Here is a 23024-nt window from a genome sequence, read left to right as displayed (position 1 = left end):
CACTTTCATGTTCATCAAACCAATCTTTCACCAGTCTTGCTGTGTGTATTGGTGCATTGTCATCCTGATACACGGCACCACCTTCAGAATACAATGTTTGAACCATTGGATGCACATGGTCCTCAAGAATGGTTTGGTAGTCCTTGGCAGTGACGCGCCCATCTAGCACAAGTATTGGGCCAAGGGAATGCCATGATATGGCAGCCCAAACCATCACTGACCCACCCCCATGCTTCACTCTGGGCATGCAACAGTCTGGGTGGTACGCTTCTTTGGGGCTTCTCCACACCGTAACTCTCCCGGATGTGGGGAAAACCGTAAAGGTGGACTCATCAGAGAACAATACATGTTTCACATTGCCCACAGCCCAAGATTTGCGCTCCTTGCACCATTAAAACCAACGTTTGGCATTGGCATGAGTGACCAAAGGTTTGGCTATAGCAGCCCGGCCGTGTATATTGACCCTGTGGAGCTCCTGACAGACAGTTCTGGTGGAAACAGGAGAGTTGAGGTGCACATTTAATTCTGCCGTGATTTGGGCAGCCGTGGATTTATGTTTCTTGGATACAATCCAGGTTAGCACCCGAACATCCCTTTCAGACAGCTTCCTCTTGCGTCCACAGTTAATCCTGTTGGATGTGGTTCGTCCTTCTTGGTGGTATGCTGACATTACCCTGGATACCGTGGCTCTTGATACATCACAAAGACTTGCTGTCTTGGTCACAGATGCCCCAGCAAGACGTGCACCAACAATTTGTCCTCTTTTGAACTCTGGTATGTCACCCATAATGTTGTGTGCATTTCAATATTTTGAGCAAAACTGTGCTCTTACCCTGCTAATTGAACCTTCACACTCTGCTCTTACGGGTGCAATGTGCAATCAATGAAGACTGGCTACCAGGCTGGTCCAATTTAGCCATGAAACCTCCCACACTAAAATGACAGGTGTTTCAGTTTCATTGTCCAACCCCAGAATTAAATGTGCACCTTAACTCTCCTGTTTTCACCAGAACTGTCCGTCGGGAGCTCCACAGGGTCAATATACATATATACATACATATAAACACATATATATATATATATATATATATATATATATATATATATATATATATATATATATATACATATACACATATATATACACACACACATATATATACACACACACACACACATACATGCATATATACATACATACATATATATACATATATATATATAAACGTGATGACTGAATGATGACTGAATTTTGCCATCTGCACCTTTGCTATCTACTGTCACACTCTGAGGCATTATAGTAATTAAATCTCAACAGCCACTTTTGCAGAAGTACATGACACTATGGGGAAATTGTATTTCCCCCACCCCCCTTAACAGTGGGCATTTGGCTAAATTAAACTCATTCTTCATAGCAAGACTCATTTAACAAAGGCAAGAAAAGAAATTAGACTGATAGGTGATTACATGTGGAAATTGTCAAAGTACTGATAGGATAAATGTTTTAAAACTGAAAATATAGCAGGTTTGCATCAGTTTTCTCAGCTGCATTGCTTTAGGCTAGCTCAACAGAAGGTAAATGCATAAACAATTCCAGTGAAATACCGTTTATGGTTGTTATTTGATGCACAAAGGCTCAAGAGGTGATAATATTTTAGCAAGACACTGTTTATCAGTCAAGATATTTAGTCTAACCACCTTAACATGACTAATTCTAATTAATGACAACAGCTCATAGAGCAACTCACCTTCTACATATTAACCCCCATCTGATACAGACCAACCAAAGAATTTGTGAGCATAGTAAAAGTGGACCTGAAGCTTACCTGTCTGCCTGATTGTGCAGAAGTCTTCAACATCATGCAAGCAAAGCCATCAAATTTTAGCTCGTATTTAATTTTGTTCTGGGCAATTCAACGATACTCCAACTTACTGAGCTCCAACAATAGGCTGAGCTAACAGAAAAGCCCTGTAGTTCCCTCGTGGCTTTTAAGGAGTTTATGAATGCTGCACCAAGGATGTTCCCTTTTCAACAGAGGCAACAGGGTTAAAGACCAAAAGTTCCACCACAGATGCTATGAACTCAATTTCGCCAAGGCACTGCATCCAAATTCCTTTTTCTAAACATGGTTATTTTTTATTTATTTAAGGCCAACCTTGAAATAAAAATAAACCTCGAGAAATTCTAGAGGGGAAAAAAAAAAAAGACTTGTGCATTATTTTCAAGTTGCACTCAAGGTTGCAACGCAGACTTGAATGCGACATTTGAAATTCAAGCATTCACCTTTTAAATTGGGAGTCGATCACTGTAGATTTGAAAAGCTGTGGGGAAAATTTCCTTAATACAACACTGTATGACGGGTCACACTACCACAAAAGCCCTGAGGCACTCGCATGAGGCCTATTTGATCAAAGTCACTCAAAAAGCTATCAGTCTTTGTCTCCTTTGCTTTTCTTGCAATATTGTTGTGCCTCCTCCGCTCTCATCTCACTCAAAACGAAACCACACAGAATAAAAATGCTTTGTACAACTTCTGGTGATGCTAAACTTGCTCCACTAGTGCATGGTGCAGCATGCAGGATGATTCCTTTAAGTGAGTTATTACAGAACATCCCTGACCTTTAACATGATGATGCTCCAGACAACTTGGGAAGTAGGCAGCTCTGAGTGATGCAAATGCTATCTAGCAGCTAAGCAATCAACAGGAAAACAGAAGGTTTACCAAGAACCAAAGGTCAAGTGTGTAGAGGGACACAAATGAAAATATAAGCAAGAAAATTCACAACAAAAAATGAAAAGATTCATGGCTTGGTTCAAGATTTTTCAAGAAAATATCAATCAGACAGACTCTAACCTGGACTAAAAATATGACTTCATGAACACCTGAAACAGAGAGCACATCTTGTGTTTTCCTTTAAATCAGGGCTAAAACACTCATCACATAAAAAAGATAACATTTTAACTAGAGATGCAATGAAGTAATCGACCAATTTCCCTGTGATCAGCTCCGATTGCTACTCAGCAGGTTAAACACACCAAAAAAAAAAAAAAAATCACATATTTTATAAATATTATTGGTATATATCAGTTATCCACCATAACAGCAATAATACACAATACTGATATTGGCCAAAATGATTCCTTGGACAGACTGAAGGTCTGCCCTCCAGGAAAACCAGGAATCTGTATCCAGAAAATGCCTGATCGATAAAATTTTAAATGACCAATGCTTGATACCAAACGTAAGATAAGATTGTAGCCGTGAATTCCTTGCCATGTCTGATAATGTCTAAATGCAGATTTTGGACATTTTTTTCCAAATGTTTTCAGGCAGTATGTGCCTGAAAACATTTCCACAAAAAATGACACTAATAGTGTAAGCAATATGTTTTTCAATAGGTCGCAAGTTACATAATTTGTTTTAAATAATTTTCTTTAAAAATATAATGTTTAATTAAAGAACATTTATTAGAATCTAAGGACAAAAATATAATTGTTTTTATATTTTGAAAGTTTGACATGCCATAACTCTGGTTTATTAAAACTCTTGTCCTTATGGCATCCTGACTTTTTCTAAACCCCTGTCTTGTGTATTCCTATGTCTCTATTTTTAAGAAATAAGTAAATAAAAGATCTAAGTATTTCTACCTCTAACTACCACAGCCGCTATTTTGACGGCCCTATTATTTACACTGATTTTTTTTTCTCCCGCGGCTGAGTATACACGCAAGAGTTGCCTAGCAACTGACACTCTAGAACGCAGTCTGAGAAGGAGATCATTAGCATCGTACAAATGGCTTCTAGAAGAATATTTTCTGCTCAAGAGGCATTGGAAATGCTTTGAACATTAGATGAGAGATTCTGGAGGCGAGAGGGACTCTGAAGACTCTTGGTCAGTATTCAGTTCCAGTGACAGCGAGTCAGCGAGTGAACATCCATCGACTAAAAAACAGAGGAGTCGTCCCATTAGCAAGAGGTGGTGGCACATTATTTCAAGATATTAAAAGACTAGCCTATGTAACGATCTTATAATTTTAGGCTATAGTTTACATATTGGTAAACTAATTTTTAGCAGTAGTTTATGTTCGCGGAGTGAAAGGGGAGCGTAACACGGAGCTGTCCAGCTTTTGGTCACATTAGCTAAGCTTTTTTTTTTTTTTAGAAAAAAAAAATATATATACATGGTACGCTTATTTTTCAATACTTCAATACTCTGGGAGTCACAATGTTAAAAAGGTCACGAAGCTTTTGTGGCTCCAAAAAATATTTTTTTTGCTAGACTGAAGGCAAAATGGCTGTCAGGGTTACAAAGGTTGCATTAGATGAATCTGAATAGAGTTTCTGCTGAATGACATATTGTCTTAAGATAGCTAAATAAAAGTTCTGTTAAAGAAAGTTATTATGATTTTGTAATTGTTGCAACAGGTTCCTCTGGCTCATACTCCTTAATATTACTAGAGATGCACCAATCAGTCGCTTAGAGATTGAAATGGGCTGATTTTACCTTTATCACCAGGTCAAATACTGAACAATTCATTAAAACACACATATTATAAATTATAATATTAGATATAGTGTAGGGTGATGTTTTGATGCATAAATGAGGATAATACTGTAATTCCTTCTTTTCTCTTGGACTACTACCTCAATCAAAGAACCTGCAGCATTTTTTCCTTTTTATGTACATTCCTTAGTAAGCAAAAATAAATTGATTCATTTATAAGAAATTACCCCTTCATGTACTGGTAATTTTATGTTAACATATAAAAAAGTTAAATAATAAGTGAAGTAATTTTTTACCTGTTTTAGTTTCTAGTTTGTTACAAATTGGTCACTTTTAACTAAAAATGCTGAGTAGTCAAAAGGATTAGAAGAAACAGAAGATTAAAGGAGTTCATGCGATAATTTTTATTCATGTTCACACTGATGGTTAAACGAATATTGATCACCTTTGTGTAGACAGGCAGAAACAATAAAATGTCAACACGTATTTTTTAGAACTTCTTATTTAATATATTGTTTCCTATAAACCATTTCATTATGCAAGCCTTCTAATGAGCTGGAATAAACTAAATTTGAAGTAGAAACCACTCTTTAGGTTCCCAATTTGTGAGAGTCTGAGGTGGACAGTTGGCAGCATCCCGTCATCATTATGAGCTAGTCGGTTCTTCATTGTTAGTGTGGCCCGTAGTCGGTAGGCTGCTGTAAGCCCGTCGTCAGAGGATAGCATCAGAGGCTCCTCTTCTGGCTGATAATTAAGTGCCGTACTGACAAACGGCTTTCATCAGATCCCTCATGTGGAACTGAGAGCAGGCGAAGGCTTTCATGGAGGATAAACCAGAGGACGTCACTTTGCTTCCAATCTTTCATGGCCTTACGCTACCTCTGCAGTGGAGGAGAGAGGGAGGCCGACCCAGCATCACTCACAGAGCTGCACTCAATTTACATCTCTGTGCAGATATGGACAGTCTATATGGGACCAGTTTCACACAACGTATTCAGTGGCCCTGTGCATAGATTTTAAGCAGCAATGTTTTACACATTTTAATAATTTTTTTTAATCATATGTAGAGACACACTGATCAGGCTTTTCCTGGACGATACCAATTTACATTTTTCTTTGTTACACCAGCTTTTCCAAGTTTTGACTACTTCTGGTTGTTTCTTTATGCCTACTGAGGACTGTATACACAAAAAGAAAAGGAAATGCTGCAGGTTCTTTGATAGAGGTGGTAGTCCAGGAGAAAAGAAGGAATTACAATATTATCCTTATTTATGCTTCAGCTATATCTAAAGCTAAAAGAAGGGCATTAAAGTGCATGCTGTTGGTTTGTTTGCATAGACTGAAAATAGTGGGAGTTCTTAGTTTTAAAGAATCAGTTGAAAAGCCATAAGACCAATTTAAAACCCAGTTAAGAGGCTAAAAACAGCAAAAAGTTTTAATGCTTTTTGAATGGGTGTCTATTTAACCATGGGTATAATGATCAGTGGGTTGTACAAACAATTAAGTTCTAATCAGCCAAATCAAAGACAACAGATTTAATCTAAATAGGAGTTGATGTTAACAGTGCTTAATTTTCTTAATATGTTTTCTTTTTAATCATAAAATAAACAAAGAAGTCTGAGAACAGTTCTAGAGTTTTTTTTTTATAAATGTATAGGAACCCAGTGTTTATTAATCGGGTCAGGGATTAAGAAATGATTTAAACATTCAACTCAGCCAACATGCTTTCTTTTACATGACGCAGTCCCAGAAGTACATACTGAGCAGAGCCTGAACAGGTCAGCCAGGGGAGGGAAAAACGGTGGTTAAAGGGAGATAAAAATTAGAGCAAGTGTGTGAAATCTCAGGGACAACTGTGAAGAAGTAACTTAACAGATGCATTTAAAAAAAACAGCATTTTCACCAGTTTTTCTTAATCATATTTCTAGAACAGCATCATTGCTTTTTTTGTTTTGTTTTTTAGTGGTCCTTATTGAACACTAGTTTGACAGGATAGAGGTTGAAAAGAAATGTCCTGAGACCAGGAATCAAGCCTAGGACAACTGCATCGAGGGCTTTAGCCTCTGCATATGGTCCACCTGCTCTACCAACTGAGCCGCACAGTGCCCTCATTTCATCCATAACGTCTAATCACCTCATTCTTGAGCCCAATTAAGTATTTTTGCAAGATTTTGATAAAAATGGCAATAAATTATTCCTATTATATCACATCTAAAAAACGTCCTGATAACCCTAAAACATAATTTTTCCAGCCATGCCTGTCCACACACTAAACCTCACACAATCTACATATGCATTAGATTTGATTTCCTTCTGAAAGCAAATCACAGACCCACTCTATAGTCCATTAGCCAAGTTAATGCAGCGCTGCCAGACTTGCTGACCCATTAATAATACATTGCAGTGGTCAAAAGAGGCCAGACACCTCTGTGCACCCTTTCATCCCTCTACATGGCCACAGTAATGGACTAATTCAGATGCAATTAAGTGTTGAGGAGAGGCTGTGGCCTTGCGACTGGTGGAGCGCGAGCTGAAGGGGCTTAAAGCCGGGACTTGGATTATAATCACTGTGAAAAAACACATGAACACATTCGGACACAAAACTATTTACATACCATTAGGAGAGAGCCTCAACAGTCTGTTGAAAAACTTCAAGCACGGTTTACAACTTAATACAAAGAAGGAAAGCCAAACCTTGATATATTTTAAACCACTACAATTACAAAATGTCTCCTTCACCTTCAGCAACAGCAGTGCAATACAACGGGGAGCCTTTGGTTTCAAACTATTGTACAATTATAATAAAAACAGAGCAGTATAAAAAAACATGAACTTCCAATCTGGGCTATTGATGTTACAGGGGAACATAAGGACTGATCCAACATTTACATATCATATTTAACCCATTTAAAAACTTTAACTTAGATATACAGTTAATTTGTCTTTTGCATCATCCATAAATCGTAAGGGGTAATGCAAGATTGTGTAACGAGTGGCACGTAGGGATATGAAACAAAGCAAAGATAGGAGCTGCAACAACGCAGTCTGTGGGTGCGTATAGAGCAGAGGCACCAGATGATCTTCCAGCGTCTGTCTGATCTGGGAAATATGTTGATCAGCAGAATCTGATGTAGATCCCATGTTGAGAACGGTGAGTATTTGCTGTGCTTGTATTTAAAGCACAGATTCTACATAACCAGCCTGCATGAGGACTGAGACACAGAGCTACAACTGAATACTGCCAATTGTAAGCCACACTCATTTGGTTCCATGATCCCAGCGGCGTGGTCTGAAAACGCACATGGCATGTGAACTCAGCGGATCATTTTGCATGATGTGAAAGGAAAACTAATCCATATTGGAGGGTTCATGCGTGTTTATTGTGGAACTATGATCATCATACAGTTTACTTTAAGCTTCATGATTGTCACAACAGGTTTCAACCAGCTCATTAAATCCTCCTTAAAATGGTGGTAGTTAATTTGGCTGAATGCTAAAGTTGGTTTGTTTTAAGGAAAGTTTTGTTCAGTTTTTGATTCATTTAATAAAATAGCAAAACGAATGGAAAAACAGTGGCCTTTGTGTTATAGAAGGCAAACTACATGCTCATAGGTTTGACTGATTTTAAAGCAAACTCTGGCCAGTAAGCTAAAGGCAAATTTTTTTGTAGAAAAATAATATTAATTAGCATCCTTGTTTTTTTTTTTTCCCATTGCAGCCCAGTTCTATTCCATAATGTTGCTGTGAAAACCCACTTTTGTTTCCCCCCTAGATGTGACTGTGACAAATGAGCAATTACAGGAGCGATTTTTATACATGCCATTTGTGGCTCCGATGACCTGGGATTAGCCATGTTGATGCCAAATGTGAGTAGCGAGAGATGTGCCTGTCAATATCGGCGCCTGGCAAGGCAGCGTAGCCCGTTCTGGCACGTCATCCATCACTGGTTCCGCTCGGCTGCTGCAGCTGTGTCACTGTCCCCAATCTGACAGGCTGCTGACCCCACTAAGGACGCAGCAGCAGGATGATCAGATGACACTCTGGGAAAAGAGACAGCCACCCTGGTTCCTCTGACAAGGCGGACATAGCGACGTCGTTCTCCATAAGCAGGTGTAAATACCAATAATCAGAGTCATTGGAAAAAAGGCTGCCATTACATTTCTCTCTTAAAGGAAAAGAAGGCGGTTATGATGAGCAGAGTAAAGCTATTAGTTGCAAAAGGCTGGCAAAGAAGGTGACAGATGTTAAATAATTGCCAGGGTGAAGAAGGAGGGTGGATGAAAACAAGATGAAATCAAACAACGCTGGCCAGTTTTCTACGTTAATTACTTGCCATGCAGATTTCATCAACATGCCAATCATCTGGCCCAATCTGCTACTTTTAAAATTCTTATCAGATGTAAATGACCCCCCGTCTGGATGCTAGACAGCATGGGTGAGCTCCCAGGGCCTCCAAGTGAATATTCATTAGAGGTAGAGATGCACAGAGAAATCATCTGGGGACCAGAATCGGATAATTTTCAGCTTGATCGGCCATGAAAGGCAATCAGCCGGACAGAAACTCAAAGATCCAATCTTTTTCCAATTAGTGAATGGACCGAATCAAAGTGCTAAACCATACCTGACAACACCCTTCTAAGTGAAAGTTCTCACTCTAGTAATACTAGCTATTTTAGGTATCGGAGTTGTTTAAATGGAAGTCAGAAGGACAGACTACTGTAGGAAGCTACAGCTCCGGAAAAGAGCAAATTCTTTCTGACTCAGCCCGTCTATATGTATGAAAACCTTCCCATTCCAGTGTCTGCCAAATTCCACCTGAAGCACACATCATTGTACTTAATGAGGCACTGATTAGGTGATCACTTGAACTCCAAGGCAACATGAAACACTAATGGAGAGCATTTTAAGATACCTGGAGGCTGTGATTGAAAAATCAGGGTTATCCCTCTAAATATCCTCCCTCAGTCAAAACATCAGAATTGTGATGTATCAAAAATATAAACTTGCTTTCTTTAAGTTTCTCCAAATAAATGCTCAAAGTCAATAATTTTATTTGGAATTTGTGAGATGTGTTGTCAGTAATTTATAGAATAATAAAATATGTAATTTAACTCAAACAAAGCAGCTTAAAAATGCTGAAATGCTCTTATTTCTTTCTGGAGCAGTATTTCAAAGGACATGTGTTTGCAGTTTTTTCAGGCTGCAAGAAATCACTGCTGTTATAGAAGATGCTGGATTTTAAAAAAAAGGCAGCTCTTTGGAAAGCTATTTGGAAGCTATGGTGATGACAGATCAATTATCTGCATGGTTTGGAGAGGTAACTGCTCCTCATGGAGAGCAAACTTGCAAAATTAAGAAAATGATTAATGGTATTTAAGAACCTGCTCCAACTCTACTTAGAATAATTTAACAGGGCAGAATCAGAGTTAAAGGCAGGTTTGAAGGACTGCACTTAATTTATAGAAATTACAATTGATTGCCGTACCTCCCTTCCTAGTTCTGCCCGTCGGGACAAAAAATAAATCTATGCATACAGGAGGCCAAAGGAACCATCTGTGATCCCAATGTAAACAAAAGGTGGGGTGATATTAACAACTGAGAAATCATTATGTTGCCAGGCCATTTTCAATCTGGCATTTTGGTTGTAGCAGTTTTCTGGAAAGGAGGACTTTATTCTAACCAGCAATAACCAAACTCATAATTCTGGCTAATATCTAGAGTGAGCTAGAGAAGCACAGCCTCAGTTGGCATGTATTCAACTTGTTGTATAAAGTCATTTGATTTACTTTAAATATTCACGTTTTATCTTTCCAAGACAAATGTGTAATGCCATTAAATTTGAATGTGATCATTCTAAACTATTTAAAAGCACAAAGGGCAAAACTTACAGCCAGACATAATAAAAAACATTTTATTATAAAGGAATAAATGCAGCAAAAGCAAAGTATTATAATTTAAATCTTTCAGACCAAAGACCAACAGTTTAGGGAAAAGCACTAAAAATCCAAGCAATGACTAATGAATTTTATGGTACTCTGTTTCTATACAATAGTCATTAGACTTTAACACCCAATGTGATTGTCACAAAATGCACATCAGAAATCAGATCTTGGACAAGTGGCAATCCTTCAGAGTCAGAATCAGACTCTGATACACATAACATACCATGACAAAACATAACATACCATAACATTTCAGTTATGTTATGGGTGTCAGACTGTTTTATTTATGCATATACCATACATGTATATTAGGTTAGTATGTATTTAACGAACTAAGAGGCAAAACAACAATATATGTGGACAAATACATTAAGGCAAACCAAATAACAAGGTTCTCAGTGACCTATGCCTTAGTAAAAGGGACACATTTTTCAGTTTCTCTTTGTTTTTAAGCAACTTAAGAGAAAGTCTCACCAAGCAAAAAAGTCTGAACCTTTAAAGAAAAATATGTACAGGGATCAACAGCCAATCATGTCAATGCTTATACTGTCAATGCTTTCTAGAAATTACTCAAGGGGCGTGGCATAGGGGAGCAGCAACACAGCTAGCACGTCTGTATCGACTTCAGCAGATCTCATTATCACGGAAGAGGAAGCTCTCCGATCAATTGATGACGGTGATCATCAGCTTTTTACGACTGGCTGTTGCATCACATCTAAGTGAGCAGCGAGAACAGAGGGGAGGGAGCTGCTAACAGTTAATGATTGCTTAAAATGATAACACAAGTCATATACATGTGTGTATATATAGCAGTTGAACAGTGAAACCAAAGCACTGCATGTCAAAGTGACGGCTGCAGTTTCAAATAGAACTGTAGCCAACATTTCTATACAGGCCTGCAGGCCAGCAGAGGAAGCAATAGAAGCCTCAGGCCTTTTATGTACTGCACTGCAGTCAGCACTTCACTCGGCGCAGTGTGGGGACACCAGCTCCTGCCAAAATCTATCCATGCCAAGGCCTGCCAGCTTGCTCTCCCCACCCACTCTAAGGGCCAGAGCGTGAGCGGTGGGGTGCCGGTAGGCGGGTGCAAGGTGAGGCTGGTGGGCGGGTGGCCAGGCTGGAGCTTCCTGACACGGGAACCCGCCTCACAGCAGGATCAAGCGAGCTGCCGAGTGAATCACTACCTCTCCCACAAACTGGAAAAAAAGCCGGTGCCGGGCCAACAAGCAGACACTTTCAGGATGAGACAAAAACTAAAAATACAGCATTGAAAGCTTGTAAGTCAGACTAAAACTTTCACCAAGGTGGATAAGCAGGTGCATGTCGATAAATTAAAAGTTCATTCATTTTAGTAATGCAATTCAAAAAGTTAAACTCGTTATAAAGATTCATTACTTAGAGTGATAAATCTCAAGCGCTCCTTCATCTGAATTTTTATGATTATAGCATACAGTTGATGAAAACCTTAATCCAGTTACACAGAAAATTAAATATTATTTATTCTGTAATATTGTAACAGAAACTATTTTTTCTACAGAAATGCTATGGTCTACACAATCAAGGTGAAGACTGCTGACTTGGTGAGGTGAAGACTCCAGCAACACTTGAAATACTGAGAGCCCAACCAACTTTATTCAGAACAAGGGGTTTCTGCTTCTACCCTTCATCAGGGACAACAAGCCAAAATGTGCTGGTCTGTTAATAAAGTTGGTTCCTCACTTTTTCAATGCTGGAGTCTTCACCTCACCAGATCTTTGTCTCTCTCCATTCGCCTTCAACGTGGTTCAATTTGTGCCAGAAACTGCTGACTCCTGTCTAAGGACACTGTTACCCTCCACAGGTAGGGTTGACCACGAAAAGAAACTGCTAAAGAAGCGGATTGTTCAGAGTGATGTATCCAATCATATTTATGGAAAGATGAGTGGAAGGAAAAACTGAACTAGAAAAAAGGTGCATAAGCAATAGAGATAACTGCAGTTTTGAGAGCATTTTATATGGAAAGCCCATTGAAGAGTTTGGAGGAGATCCATAAGGCATGGACTGTGGCTGGAGTCTGTTCTTCAAGAGGCACCGGCACCACAAACAGAATAATTCAGGATGCACAGATACATCTCCTTGTGGTTAGCCACTCCAGAAACAGGGACTGTTACCAACTAGTCCAAAGTCTTCTTTTCAGATTATAAAGATTTTTTTGCATTTCCTTTAAAAATCAAGGCAGTGTAGTCTGGAAGATCCAAGCTGAATTGTTGTTTCCTATGGTCCCATGTTAAGTTTCTGAACTCAGTGATAACTTGTGGCCGTGTTTTTTACTGTTGTGCCACTGTTTTTATTAAATCAAAAGTGCAGGCCTCTACCTGCAAATTTTAGAGCACTACGTACTTTCCTCTGCCAACTAGCTTTATGGAGATGCCAGTTTCCTTTTCCAGCAGAACCTGGCACCTCCTCACACTGCAAAAGAGTCGAGTAAGTAAAATAACTGGTTTAATGTCCATGGCTTCAATGTGCTTGACTGGCCATTAATCTGGCCTGACCTACACCCTACAAAGAAGTTATGGATTATTGTCAACAGGAAGCTGAGTCACCAGACCCAACAATGCAGGCCGCTGAAGGCCGCTACCAAACCCAACCCGGGTTTGATTTTGAACTCAATCATAGTGATAAATTTGCCTTTCACTGATTTTCTAACTTATAGGGATGTATTTGCAGAAAAACATTAGCGATCAATTGTGGGAGTTAGGAAAAACTGTATTTCTCTAAATGTGTCTCTGTCCATGCTTTTGGAAAAAAATAAATCCACATCAGTAAGTCCTTAAAATTCAAATGCACGCATTACAGTGTAATGATGATCCTGACTAACAGAGCAGAGGTATCTGAGAGTCAGCATGAGCACTGAAGTAATTTTACACTTTTAGATTTTAGCCCCTGCAAACCTGAGCTTGAGGTTGGAGATAGAGGCAGAGGGTACACATGCTCATGCCTTCGCAATCTTATTCAAATAAGCAAATGCAGCAACGATTTTCTGAGCTCTGGCAAGCCACCAGTCAGAAGCTGGAACATTATCTCCAGAGTAAATAATGTCCTGGAGGACCAGTGGCTACCCAAAAATCGCTTTTTAGAAAAATAGAGAGCTGCCTCAGGCAACTATTATTAAGCCTCAGATGCAATAGGAAGTTGAACCTTTGATCTGTTTAGGGTACTGCGTATTTGCATTTTATAATGAGATCAAAGTAAGGTCCAGGGCCAATGCAGAAGACAGCTCTGTGCCCCATATGTGCACGCCCAACTACTTATACACTTCCCTGTTATCAAGATCATGCAAGAGCAGTGGACCTCAGAGTTTGTTAGGCAATCAACGGAAACCTACGATCTCCTCAAACTAATTTTCCTTTCCTGTACACAGGTGCCAGCCACAGAAAAGAAATATATAATAAAATCGTGCCAGCAGCAAAAATCTCCTGAACGGTTCAGGTTCAAGAGCAAACATTTCAAGCATTTTCAAACTGGTTGAGAATTGCTTTGGATTTGCTTTGGCATTCCTCACCTGGAAGAAATGCAGAGGGGAATTTACACACTTTACCTGAAGAGAGCCCACGAGGAGCCAGGAGAAGGTTTGAGATGAGCGCGGAGGTCAACATTTCAGAGTGCTTTTTATTTATGTTTTATCTCATTTCGGCACTGGTAGAAAACACACTAGAAAGGATCCACACATACTCTCACTTTTATTTATTTTTTTATTACTTTACGAAAAGTATTTCATATTTTTAAGACGGTAAAAAACACAAGAGCTGAAACTTCTGTTCATTTTATGTTTTAAATCACTGAATGTCTTGATTTAGATAGCATTCAGCATTTGAATTTATGTGAATTCTTATTTAGTTAAATAATTTCAGTACAAGAACTTGATTTTAACCAAAGAAAGGGCTTAAAGCATGGACTAATGAGCAATTATTTGAAATAAAACATTATATTGTTAGTGACCAGTTCAAAAAATGTATACTGAAATCATCTGAATGAAATATATTGTTGAAGATCATTGCTAATTGTTTTTTTAAACCATATTACCCTCCATAATGCATGTTTGCCCCATGAACAGTTGTAGCTAAAGTGAGTAAATGCTGATTAACCATTTGTGACACGCAAGGCTGCGTTCATGACGACAAAGACCAGATCTGAACATTTCTGACAACTCATTTGGAAACCGTTCACTCAATTCATACCAAGACTTCAAATGTTTGGGCTTTTTTTTTTTACTTGCATTTGAAATATTTTACTAAAAATTGGAAAAGGTTTGAAAATAAATTCCAAAATGCAAATTAAATGCATCATAGCCTGATTTTTGCTACGACATACTGAAACGAAGGACCACAACCCAGTTTTCTGACCTACTGACGACTGTTCATGAGATCAAAAGTTAATCTCAGAGTAGTTTTCTGGGTCAGCTTCCATTGCATGTAATAGCTTTAAAATTGAAAAGACAGAGCTACAAATATTTATTGTGACAAAAATGTCACTCTATACCGCCTTACAGGAAGTGGCTACAAGCAGATGCTTCTCTTGGCAACATACATTCAGAAATCCTTGCATGCGAAGCACTGAAGCAATCTGGCAGATTTTCAGAAACAACGTGCCTCACATGAAGGGAGCTGAAGCCCAAGGAAGCTGCAGCGTATGAGCTGAATCATGCACGAGGCTGCTGAGACGAACCTGCAAAACATAATTCAAAAGGCGCCTCCGAGAGCTGCAGAGGGTGTGAGGAAAATCAGCGACTAATTGCTTGCTCATACTTGCCAAGCGCATATTCCACACGCTTGAAGAAAAAAACATAACTGTTTTTTGACCTTGATGAATTATGTGTTTTTATTGACGGCACTTATTGATATTTCTTAAAAGCGGAGGCTAATGGAGTTGTGTTGAGACGATTAAATGGGTTGCTGGTGTCCAGATTAGCCAGGTCTCATCTCACAGGCACAGGCTTGCATTATCATACAGAACAGACGCATGTGTGTGTGTCGAGTCTCAAATTGCTGCGAATGGCATCTCCAGGGGAACAGAAGAGCGATGACTACAGCCGACCTACATTCACCCCACCCTGGCATGCTCGCTTTCAACTAATTACACACACTAACATGCATACTCAGTCAGGCTATCTGGTGGAGTAATATCAGGGTAAAGCTGCAAGGAGAATGCTAATACAATGTGCCTGCTGCAGAATAATATATTATTTTTGTGCTGTGCTAGTTTAACATCTCTGAGCATGTCAAAGTTATGATGTCATAACCCTTTACAGCTGTACAATCTTCAGGCTTTTTATGCAAGCCTGAATGAAAATTCTCAGAGCAAAAGAAAAACTTGAGGAACAAACTTTAGGCTATCGCAGCCCATTCAAATGCCCCAAGAATGAAGTATAATAATAGATTTCATTCAAGTCTCTGGTGTGCTGAGAAAAGCAATACATACTTGATTTGATTTCTGAGAATAACTGACAGGGAAAACACGCTAATAACAAGAATTGAGAAAGAAAAAAAAAGATGGTGACGCAGGCTTTCAGTTTCCGGAGCTGTGCAGCATCCTGGTTAGAGTGATGTGGTTTTTCACACTTTTTAAGTGCGGGGTATTTCTACATTTGCAACCCACATGTAGGCTAGAATCTGTCGATCTGTAAGAGCTATCACTAAACTAGAAAGCACTGGAGGAGCGACAAGCTCCGCCGCCACTGACTAATTCTGTTACACTTTTACAAAAGACTTCATCCCAATTACGTCAGTTCTTTTTTTTAATATATATATGTACACCCTAGAGCGCAAAGATCCGCTTCCTCCAACATGCATTTGTGGGTGTGGACGCATTGGTAGAGTCCCCAAATTTCACAGAATTGTCAGAAACCATAAACCTATGAAGGCTGTAGGCAGATTGCAGATTTTTTTGCTACCACAATGGAGTGAATTTTAAAAGCAAATCATTATAAAAAAAACGAGACAGCAGTTGCCAATGTTGTGATACTGAAATGATGTTAGCAAGAGACAACATCTTTCCCATGACGTGTGAAAATTAGGAGCTTTACTTTCATGAAATATAAATACAAGGCAACAAGCGGAGGCAACCCCTGTAATCGTCTGGGCCGTGTGGCGCATTTTAGCTCAGGTGTGATCAGCGAAAGGGACGAAGAACACGGCAGAAATGGCGGAACTTCTCAGTCTACTGTTTTCATAAACATTATCACAATCACCATGTTTTCTGTCTGAAACTTTCCTCTGAAGTCAGAAGCTAACTCAGAACTGCCCTCTACAGGCTACAGGTTGCTAGGCTCATTTATGTGTAAAGGACACACAATTGATGTTATTAAACAAAGAAAATGATCAGCTGCATAATGCAATTCTTGTCAGAAAAGGTCAAAATTCTGAAACTAATGGAAAGCAAGAAAGAGTGACTAGGAGAGTGTCTTCCTTGTGTTGAATCTATAGTGGAATGGTACCTCGGTGGGTAGAGCAAAGAGTCCTTGCCAGCAGCAGAAGTCTGGATTCCCACTGATGCCACCTATTCTAAAACGTATAAAAACAATTAAATAAATAATAGTATGCATGGACATTTTTGAGGATAAGTGTCTGCTATGTTTTACCTTTTCTCCTCTGAGAAATAAACTGAATATTTTAAAGAGTAAACTATATGCAGACTTGACTATCCGAGCTTCAATCCTGATAAAAGTTTTAAACGTTTGATCAATAGGTCTGTCAAACAACAGCTGAATATAACACTGCACCCCCATGCCAAGCTCGAGAGAAAACCCCTTATCACTGAATATACCAAGCCACTGCATACAAAAAGTGGGTGGTACAGAGCTGAAATTGGTGGTCGGTGAAAATGGCTGCAACTCAAATCAAGACGGCACGTATGCCGCCGGGTTACTGACAACTAAATAAGTAATGATGAAGGCAAAAGAGGAAACAACGGCTGCGAAATGAAACAATTAATTTCCTTACAACGTGCATTTTCACAAAAGCTAAAATCAATGCATCTATAACAACACATGCTTTCTCATCTCTGCCTCACCTACATGCACACACACACACAGGTCCACACGCCAGATCTTGTTGCCTAAGGAAATGGGCTTCATACATCTTGTCTGACTGCAATAAAGCAGGGCCTAAGATTCTATTTCCAATAAACGTCCACTGATTGGAAAACTCATTCTAATATCAATTTCCATCTGGGCCCTTTAAAAGGCAATCAGCATAGCTTCATCTCAGTATATCATGGGCTCCTTGAGATGATGACACAGCACTGGCTTTCTCCTTCTGCATAATGGCCTTCTCCTATCATGGCATCTGCAATGAATAATACAACCCATGAATGGGCTATTTAGTCTGTGTTCGCACAGATAGGGGCCACTTGTCTGAATATTAATCCAGGGTTTTACACTTCGTATAGTCCTCCCAGGGCTGCAGCGTTTTTCATTCAGAGGAGTGAGGCACTTAGTACGATTTGGCACACTTGTTTTCTTTTTTTTCTTCCTCTAAGCTTTCTAGGATGTGACAATGGTGATTACCAGAGAAATTGCACTTTGTTTAAGATGCCCCGCACCCAACAAAACAATGATTTAAGTCAGTTTCTACTCTCCAGCAAATGCTGTCAACAAAATGCAAGTTCAACAAAGAACTTCCACAGGTTTAAAAAAAAACAAAAAACTAGATATCTTCTAACAGACAAAAAGGTTGATAACTGCATCCCTGAAGAGAAATAAAAACTGGAGGGTATATACTATTACTGTCAACAAAAATGACAGCAAAAAAGCAATTAACACCCAAAAATACCATGTTCATTCATTTGTCCCTTTTGCCCTTTAGTGTCCTCCTAAACAAAGTGCATCTACATGTGTTAAACTGAATCTTTTGTATAAAAACTATTCACCTGTATGCTTATTGATTAAAGAAATATAAGGCCGTGCAAAAGTATTCAAACTTCTCCACGTCATGTTGAAACCAAAAGGCATTATTGCATAACTGTTGCATGTCTTTCAGTTTTTGTATGAATAAAAATCTGAAACCTATGGTCAGCATTTGAAGCCCCTGGGAGTGACCACATTGCAGAACCACCAAGCTTTGGAGATCTAGAACTGATGGTTTTGTCCATTGATCTCTTCGGCCATCATCTGCTGGGGAAGCAGCATCAGAGCCAGGGACTTAAAAAAGCTCAACAAGCTGATAAAGAAGGCTGGCTCTGTTCTGGGGACTCCTCTGGAACCTCTGGAGATCATTGTGCAATGAAGGATTCTTCATAAAATGATCATTATGGAGAACCCTGAGCATCCTCTTCATGAGATTGTCCTACAGCAACAGAGTGTCTTCAGTCAGAGGCTTCTTCAGATCTGCTGTAAGACGGAGCGCTACAGGAGATCCTTCCTGCCCACAGCCATCAGCATCTACAACGGCTCTTTCAGGAAACCTTCATAATATAAGCTACATCATCATTTTAGGGGTGAATAAAGCATTTTTGAATTGAATTGAATTCTTCTTCACAATACAGCTCAAGCTCTGTCAGACTGAAATGTGAGCATCTGAGATGGGCAATTTTCATGTCTTGTCACAGATTCTCAGTTGGATTTAGGACTTTTAACTGGGCCATTCCAATACATGACTATACTGTGATCCACACTATTCCACTGTAGCTCTGGCTGTATGTTAAGTGTTGTTGTTCTGCTGGAAGGTGAAGTGCTGCCTCGGTCTCAGGACTTATGTTCCAGGATTGCCCTGTATTTAGCTCCACCCATCTTTCCCATCAAGTCTGACCAGCTTCCCTGTCCCTGCTGAAGAAAAGCACTCCCTCATCATGATCCTTGCCCAGCCGCTTCTTTTAGATAAACGGCTTTATATTGGTAGGTTTGTAGCTCATGATGGACTAAACAGTTCTCAGTGTGATGTTTAAAGCTTGGTATAATGTATCTTAACCCTGCTTTAAACTTCTGCACAACTTTAACCCTGACTTGTCTGTGGTGTTCCTTGGTCTTCATGATGTTGTTTCTTTTGCAGACTGCTGTGGCATCTGTGAAGGCTTGTTCCAATGGGTAATTTAATCTGATTATTTATACTGACATTTAATTACACATTGAACTCCATTCATGAAGTCAACTGATTGCACTGGATTTTATTTAACTGTAGCAAAGTAAAAGCGGGGAGAATACAAATGTACTTCACACTTTTCAGACTTTTATTTTTAATTTGAAAACTTATAATATCCTTAAACTTTACAATTATTCACTACTTTGTGCTGGTCTATCAAATAAAATGAAAATAAAATACATGTGGCATCAACAAGACAAAATGTGAATAGGTTTACAGGGTACAAGCACACATGCAAGGTGCTGTTTTTAACCCAGTGCATGCTTTAAAAGTTCAGACAGAAAACCTTGTTCGTGAATCAATAAGGACATTTCTGATCTGCATATGGATATCTGCATATGGAGCTTGTTTCAGTTTCCTTACCTTCCAGCCGCTGCCCGCCTCCTTGTAGTAGGGAAAGTTATCACAGATCCACTGGTAGATCTCGCTCAGCGTCATCTTCTTCTTTTGCGAGCTGTTGATAGCGAACGTGATAAGGCTGGCGTAGCTGTATGGAGGCTTGCCATCCTTGTGCTGCTGCACCTCCTCCTGATCCAGCGTGGTGTTGTGATCCAGTAAGGTACTTTTCTTGCCCATGCCGGGCCCGTGGGCATTCTGGGCAGCGGTCTTGTGGATGGCCGCCTGCATGGTCAGCTGAGGAAGCCAGTCCATGGAGGTCAGGCTGCTCTCCAGCTCCGACGTCATGGTGACGGCAGGCTGGGCAGGAGGGAACAGGGGGAAAAGGCTGGAAGAGGTGGTTTACTGTTGGTGTGATGACTGGTTGAAAGCAGCCCAAGTGTGGGAACTGACAAGGAAGAGAGGGGATCAAATCAGGACTCCTTCGGCTCAGGACGTCAGCATAGCGCCTTCTGTGCGACCCTGGAGAAACAGGAGAGTAAGACATGCTTTTATTAGTCAAGGTTTTACTTTGAGTAAATAAAGCCTGAAAAATAACTTTATCCACCATACTGCAGCGAACAAAACCCAAAAAAAGCTGCTTTGCAGTTTCCACATCATCACCCAACTGTCTTTATAAGTATCCTTAGCTTCTGCACGCTAGAGATCACAAGCCCACCACTTTCTCCACCACTTGCTGCTCTCAGAGCTGACTCATAGCTGGGACTCCATCTGCACAGAGAGAGTAAATGCCAAGCAATTGTTTTCACAACTGCCAGCCAAATGGGGGATTGGCTCAGGAGGAATTCCGATTCTCTCGAGGGTAGTAAACCCCTTCTACATTTTCATCCCTGCTGCTCGCTCGCCCGCCTGCCTGCCTGCCTGCCAGCCAGCCCACCCGCCTCCTCCAAACAGAGCTTCTGTCGTCAACAAACCAACTAGAGTCACATTGCAAACTGTCCTCTGCTATGTGTGTGCGTGTGTTCGTTAGCCATGTTGCAGCCAGCAACAACCCGTCTCACTGTCGCTCTCGGCACACTGCCATGCCGCTCCGAAAATAGAAAGGCCAAACGTTATGAACACAAGAATGTAGGGGTAAAAAAATAAATAAAATCTGGGCGGGATGACACTGCAGTCTGTCGGAAAGGGGGTAGGAGGGAACATTCGGGAGAGTGAGGAATCTCCACTATGTTGTGGGATTTTTCTGTTTCACTTGACTAAACATGCTCACAAGTGAGTGTTTGTTAGTGTGTGTCAGCTACAGCATATTTAAGACTGAATGTGCCGCATTTGGCTGTGAAGAGCAACAGGCTTGATACCATTTTGTTGGTTAAAAACATGCATCTTTGAGATTTAATAATTTTAATGCATTACAGTGATTTATACAGTGAATTATACTTTTAAAAAGCCCAAAAGAAAATTTGTACTGTTTCAGGTAAAACCAAAAATAATTACAATGTGTGAATAAAATAAAATAACAAAATATAAAATAAAAACCAACTATGAAAAAGCTGGAAACCCAGTGTGAATTTTCTAATGCAGTGTTATGTTAGCCTGGTAACAACTCAGCGGATGACATCACGTGCAGCGCTGGCAAGTAATGCAGGTGAGCTATGCTCGATGACAACGTGAACAAAGACTTTCAGCTAACAGTTTATTATTCAAGGCTTACAGGGGATCATTCTTAGCAACTTGTCCAGGTTTGTACCAGCTGTTTTTAGCAAGCGTGACAACACTCCCACCTTTACTCCTGCCGCTCTGTCTGCAGCCTGAGCCCGCCTATATTATCTGAAAGGTGGGTAGAGGACCCAACAGATTGCCTCATGATTTACTCACATATATAGTCCATCTGAGACACAATATGGCTGAAGTTTAGAAAAAACATTTGGTAGAAAGCATCTGTATTGATATGCATGTCAATGCTATTTATTTCTTTTAAAATAGACAATGCAACCAGGGTTCCAGCAGCAGGGTGCAAAAAAATAGGCACAAAAAACAAATATAGCTATAAAAAAGCTTTTTGTCTATGATAGTGTGCATTTATTACATATTCAAGTCTTTTTGAACAGAAATATCACTAACTAGTCTAGAAATGAAATAAATAGTAAACCTCCCTCGTTGTTAAACATGTGCCTGATGAAATTCAGCTGTGATCATAAGGAAAACATTTTAGACCAGGGTCTTTTCCTGTTAATGATCTCCTGCCATCAAATCTGGTATTCCTCATCTTTGAATTTTGTCTTGTTTAAACAAAAACCAAAAAAAAAAACGCCTTCATCTTATACTCCGCTTGTCCGCACCAACTGAGGATCTTCAATTGACTACTGGGCTCTTGCGATCCCCTGCTGTGAGAAATCAGTTGAAAAGTATTAGCATAAACTTCCAGCATAAAGTTCCTTATGATTCCTGTAACAAAATCCTGCAAAATCTGTTTTCGTTTCCTGCTGCATTTTGCTTTTGTTATATATCAATATTGCATGATTATGTTAAAATGAAAACAAGCTCATTTAAAAACAAGATTTCACATATTTTAGTTACATTTTGAATATGTAATAAATGAATATCCATAGTCCAAAAAACAAAGGTCAAATGTTTTGAAAAGATGCATTTTTTGTTTTTGTTTTATTGTTTTGCCCCCTGCTGCTGTAACCCTGATTGCAAAAGTCTGACTAAAGAGGCTTCTTTTGGCTGCAACTTCAAGCGTTGAAAAGGAAGTTGGCCACACATTAAAACAGCTTGTTGAGCCATACTGGAAAAAAACAAGAATATTTGGAGTTTGCACATAAAAAAGGACAACTAGAAATATTGTGCCAGAGGTGGTGTTAGAACTTTACATGGAGGTTTAGATAATTTTACATTTTGACTGTCACCTTATCACATTTCAAAACTGAAGGGCTAAAGGGTGCCACTGAAAATACACTGCACCTCCATTATGACACTTTATAAAATTTTCACAGCATGTAGTTTCTAGACTGCCCCATTCCTGCCAGAAAATATAGAATCACTTTGAGGCTGTTTGGTCAATTGTTTTAATTTGTAGCAATTATCAAATTTGGTTTCTGGCTTTGAACAAAAAGCACCCCTAAAGC

The 23024-nt window shown here is 39.5% G+C and overlaps 1 protein-coding gene and 1 long non-coding RNA gene across 2 annotated transcripts in view; one reads left to right on the top strand and one right to left on the bottom strand.

The window, feature by feature from the left end:
* The window catches only part of foxj3 (forkhead box J3), a 108288-nt gene that overhangs the window by 44918 nt on the left and 40346 nt on the right, over nucleotides 1–23024 (bottom strand). The window contains exon 2 of the mRNA XM_047347468.1: nucleotides 19924–20418. Within this exon, the coding sequence (XP_047203424.1) occupies nucleotides 19924–20244 (321 nt within the window). The 5' untranslated portion in view covers nucleotides 20245–20418. The remainder of the gene's footprint in view (nucleotides 1–19923; nucleotides 20419–23024) is intronic.
* On the top strand, nucleotides 11350–14603 carry LOC124856713. Its single transcript, XR_007035394.1, has 3 exons — nucleotides 11350–11724; nucleotides 11985–12287; nucleotides 13848–14603. It is a non-coding gene; the product is annotated as an uncharacterized LOC124856713 (long non-coding RNA).

Source organism: Girardinichthys multiradiatus, chromosome 20 (assembly GCF_021462225.1).
Source record: "Girardinichthys multiradiatus isolate DD_20200921_A chromosome 20, DD_fGirMul_XY1, whole genome shotgun sequence".
Lineage (NCBI taxonomy): Eukaryota > Metazoa > Chordata > Actinopteri > Cyprinodontiformes > Goodeidae > Girardinichthys > Girardinichthys multiradiatus.
The sequence above is the reverse complement of the archived record's forward strand: the minus strand, read 5'-3'. Positions and strand labels throughout refer to the sequence as shown.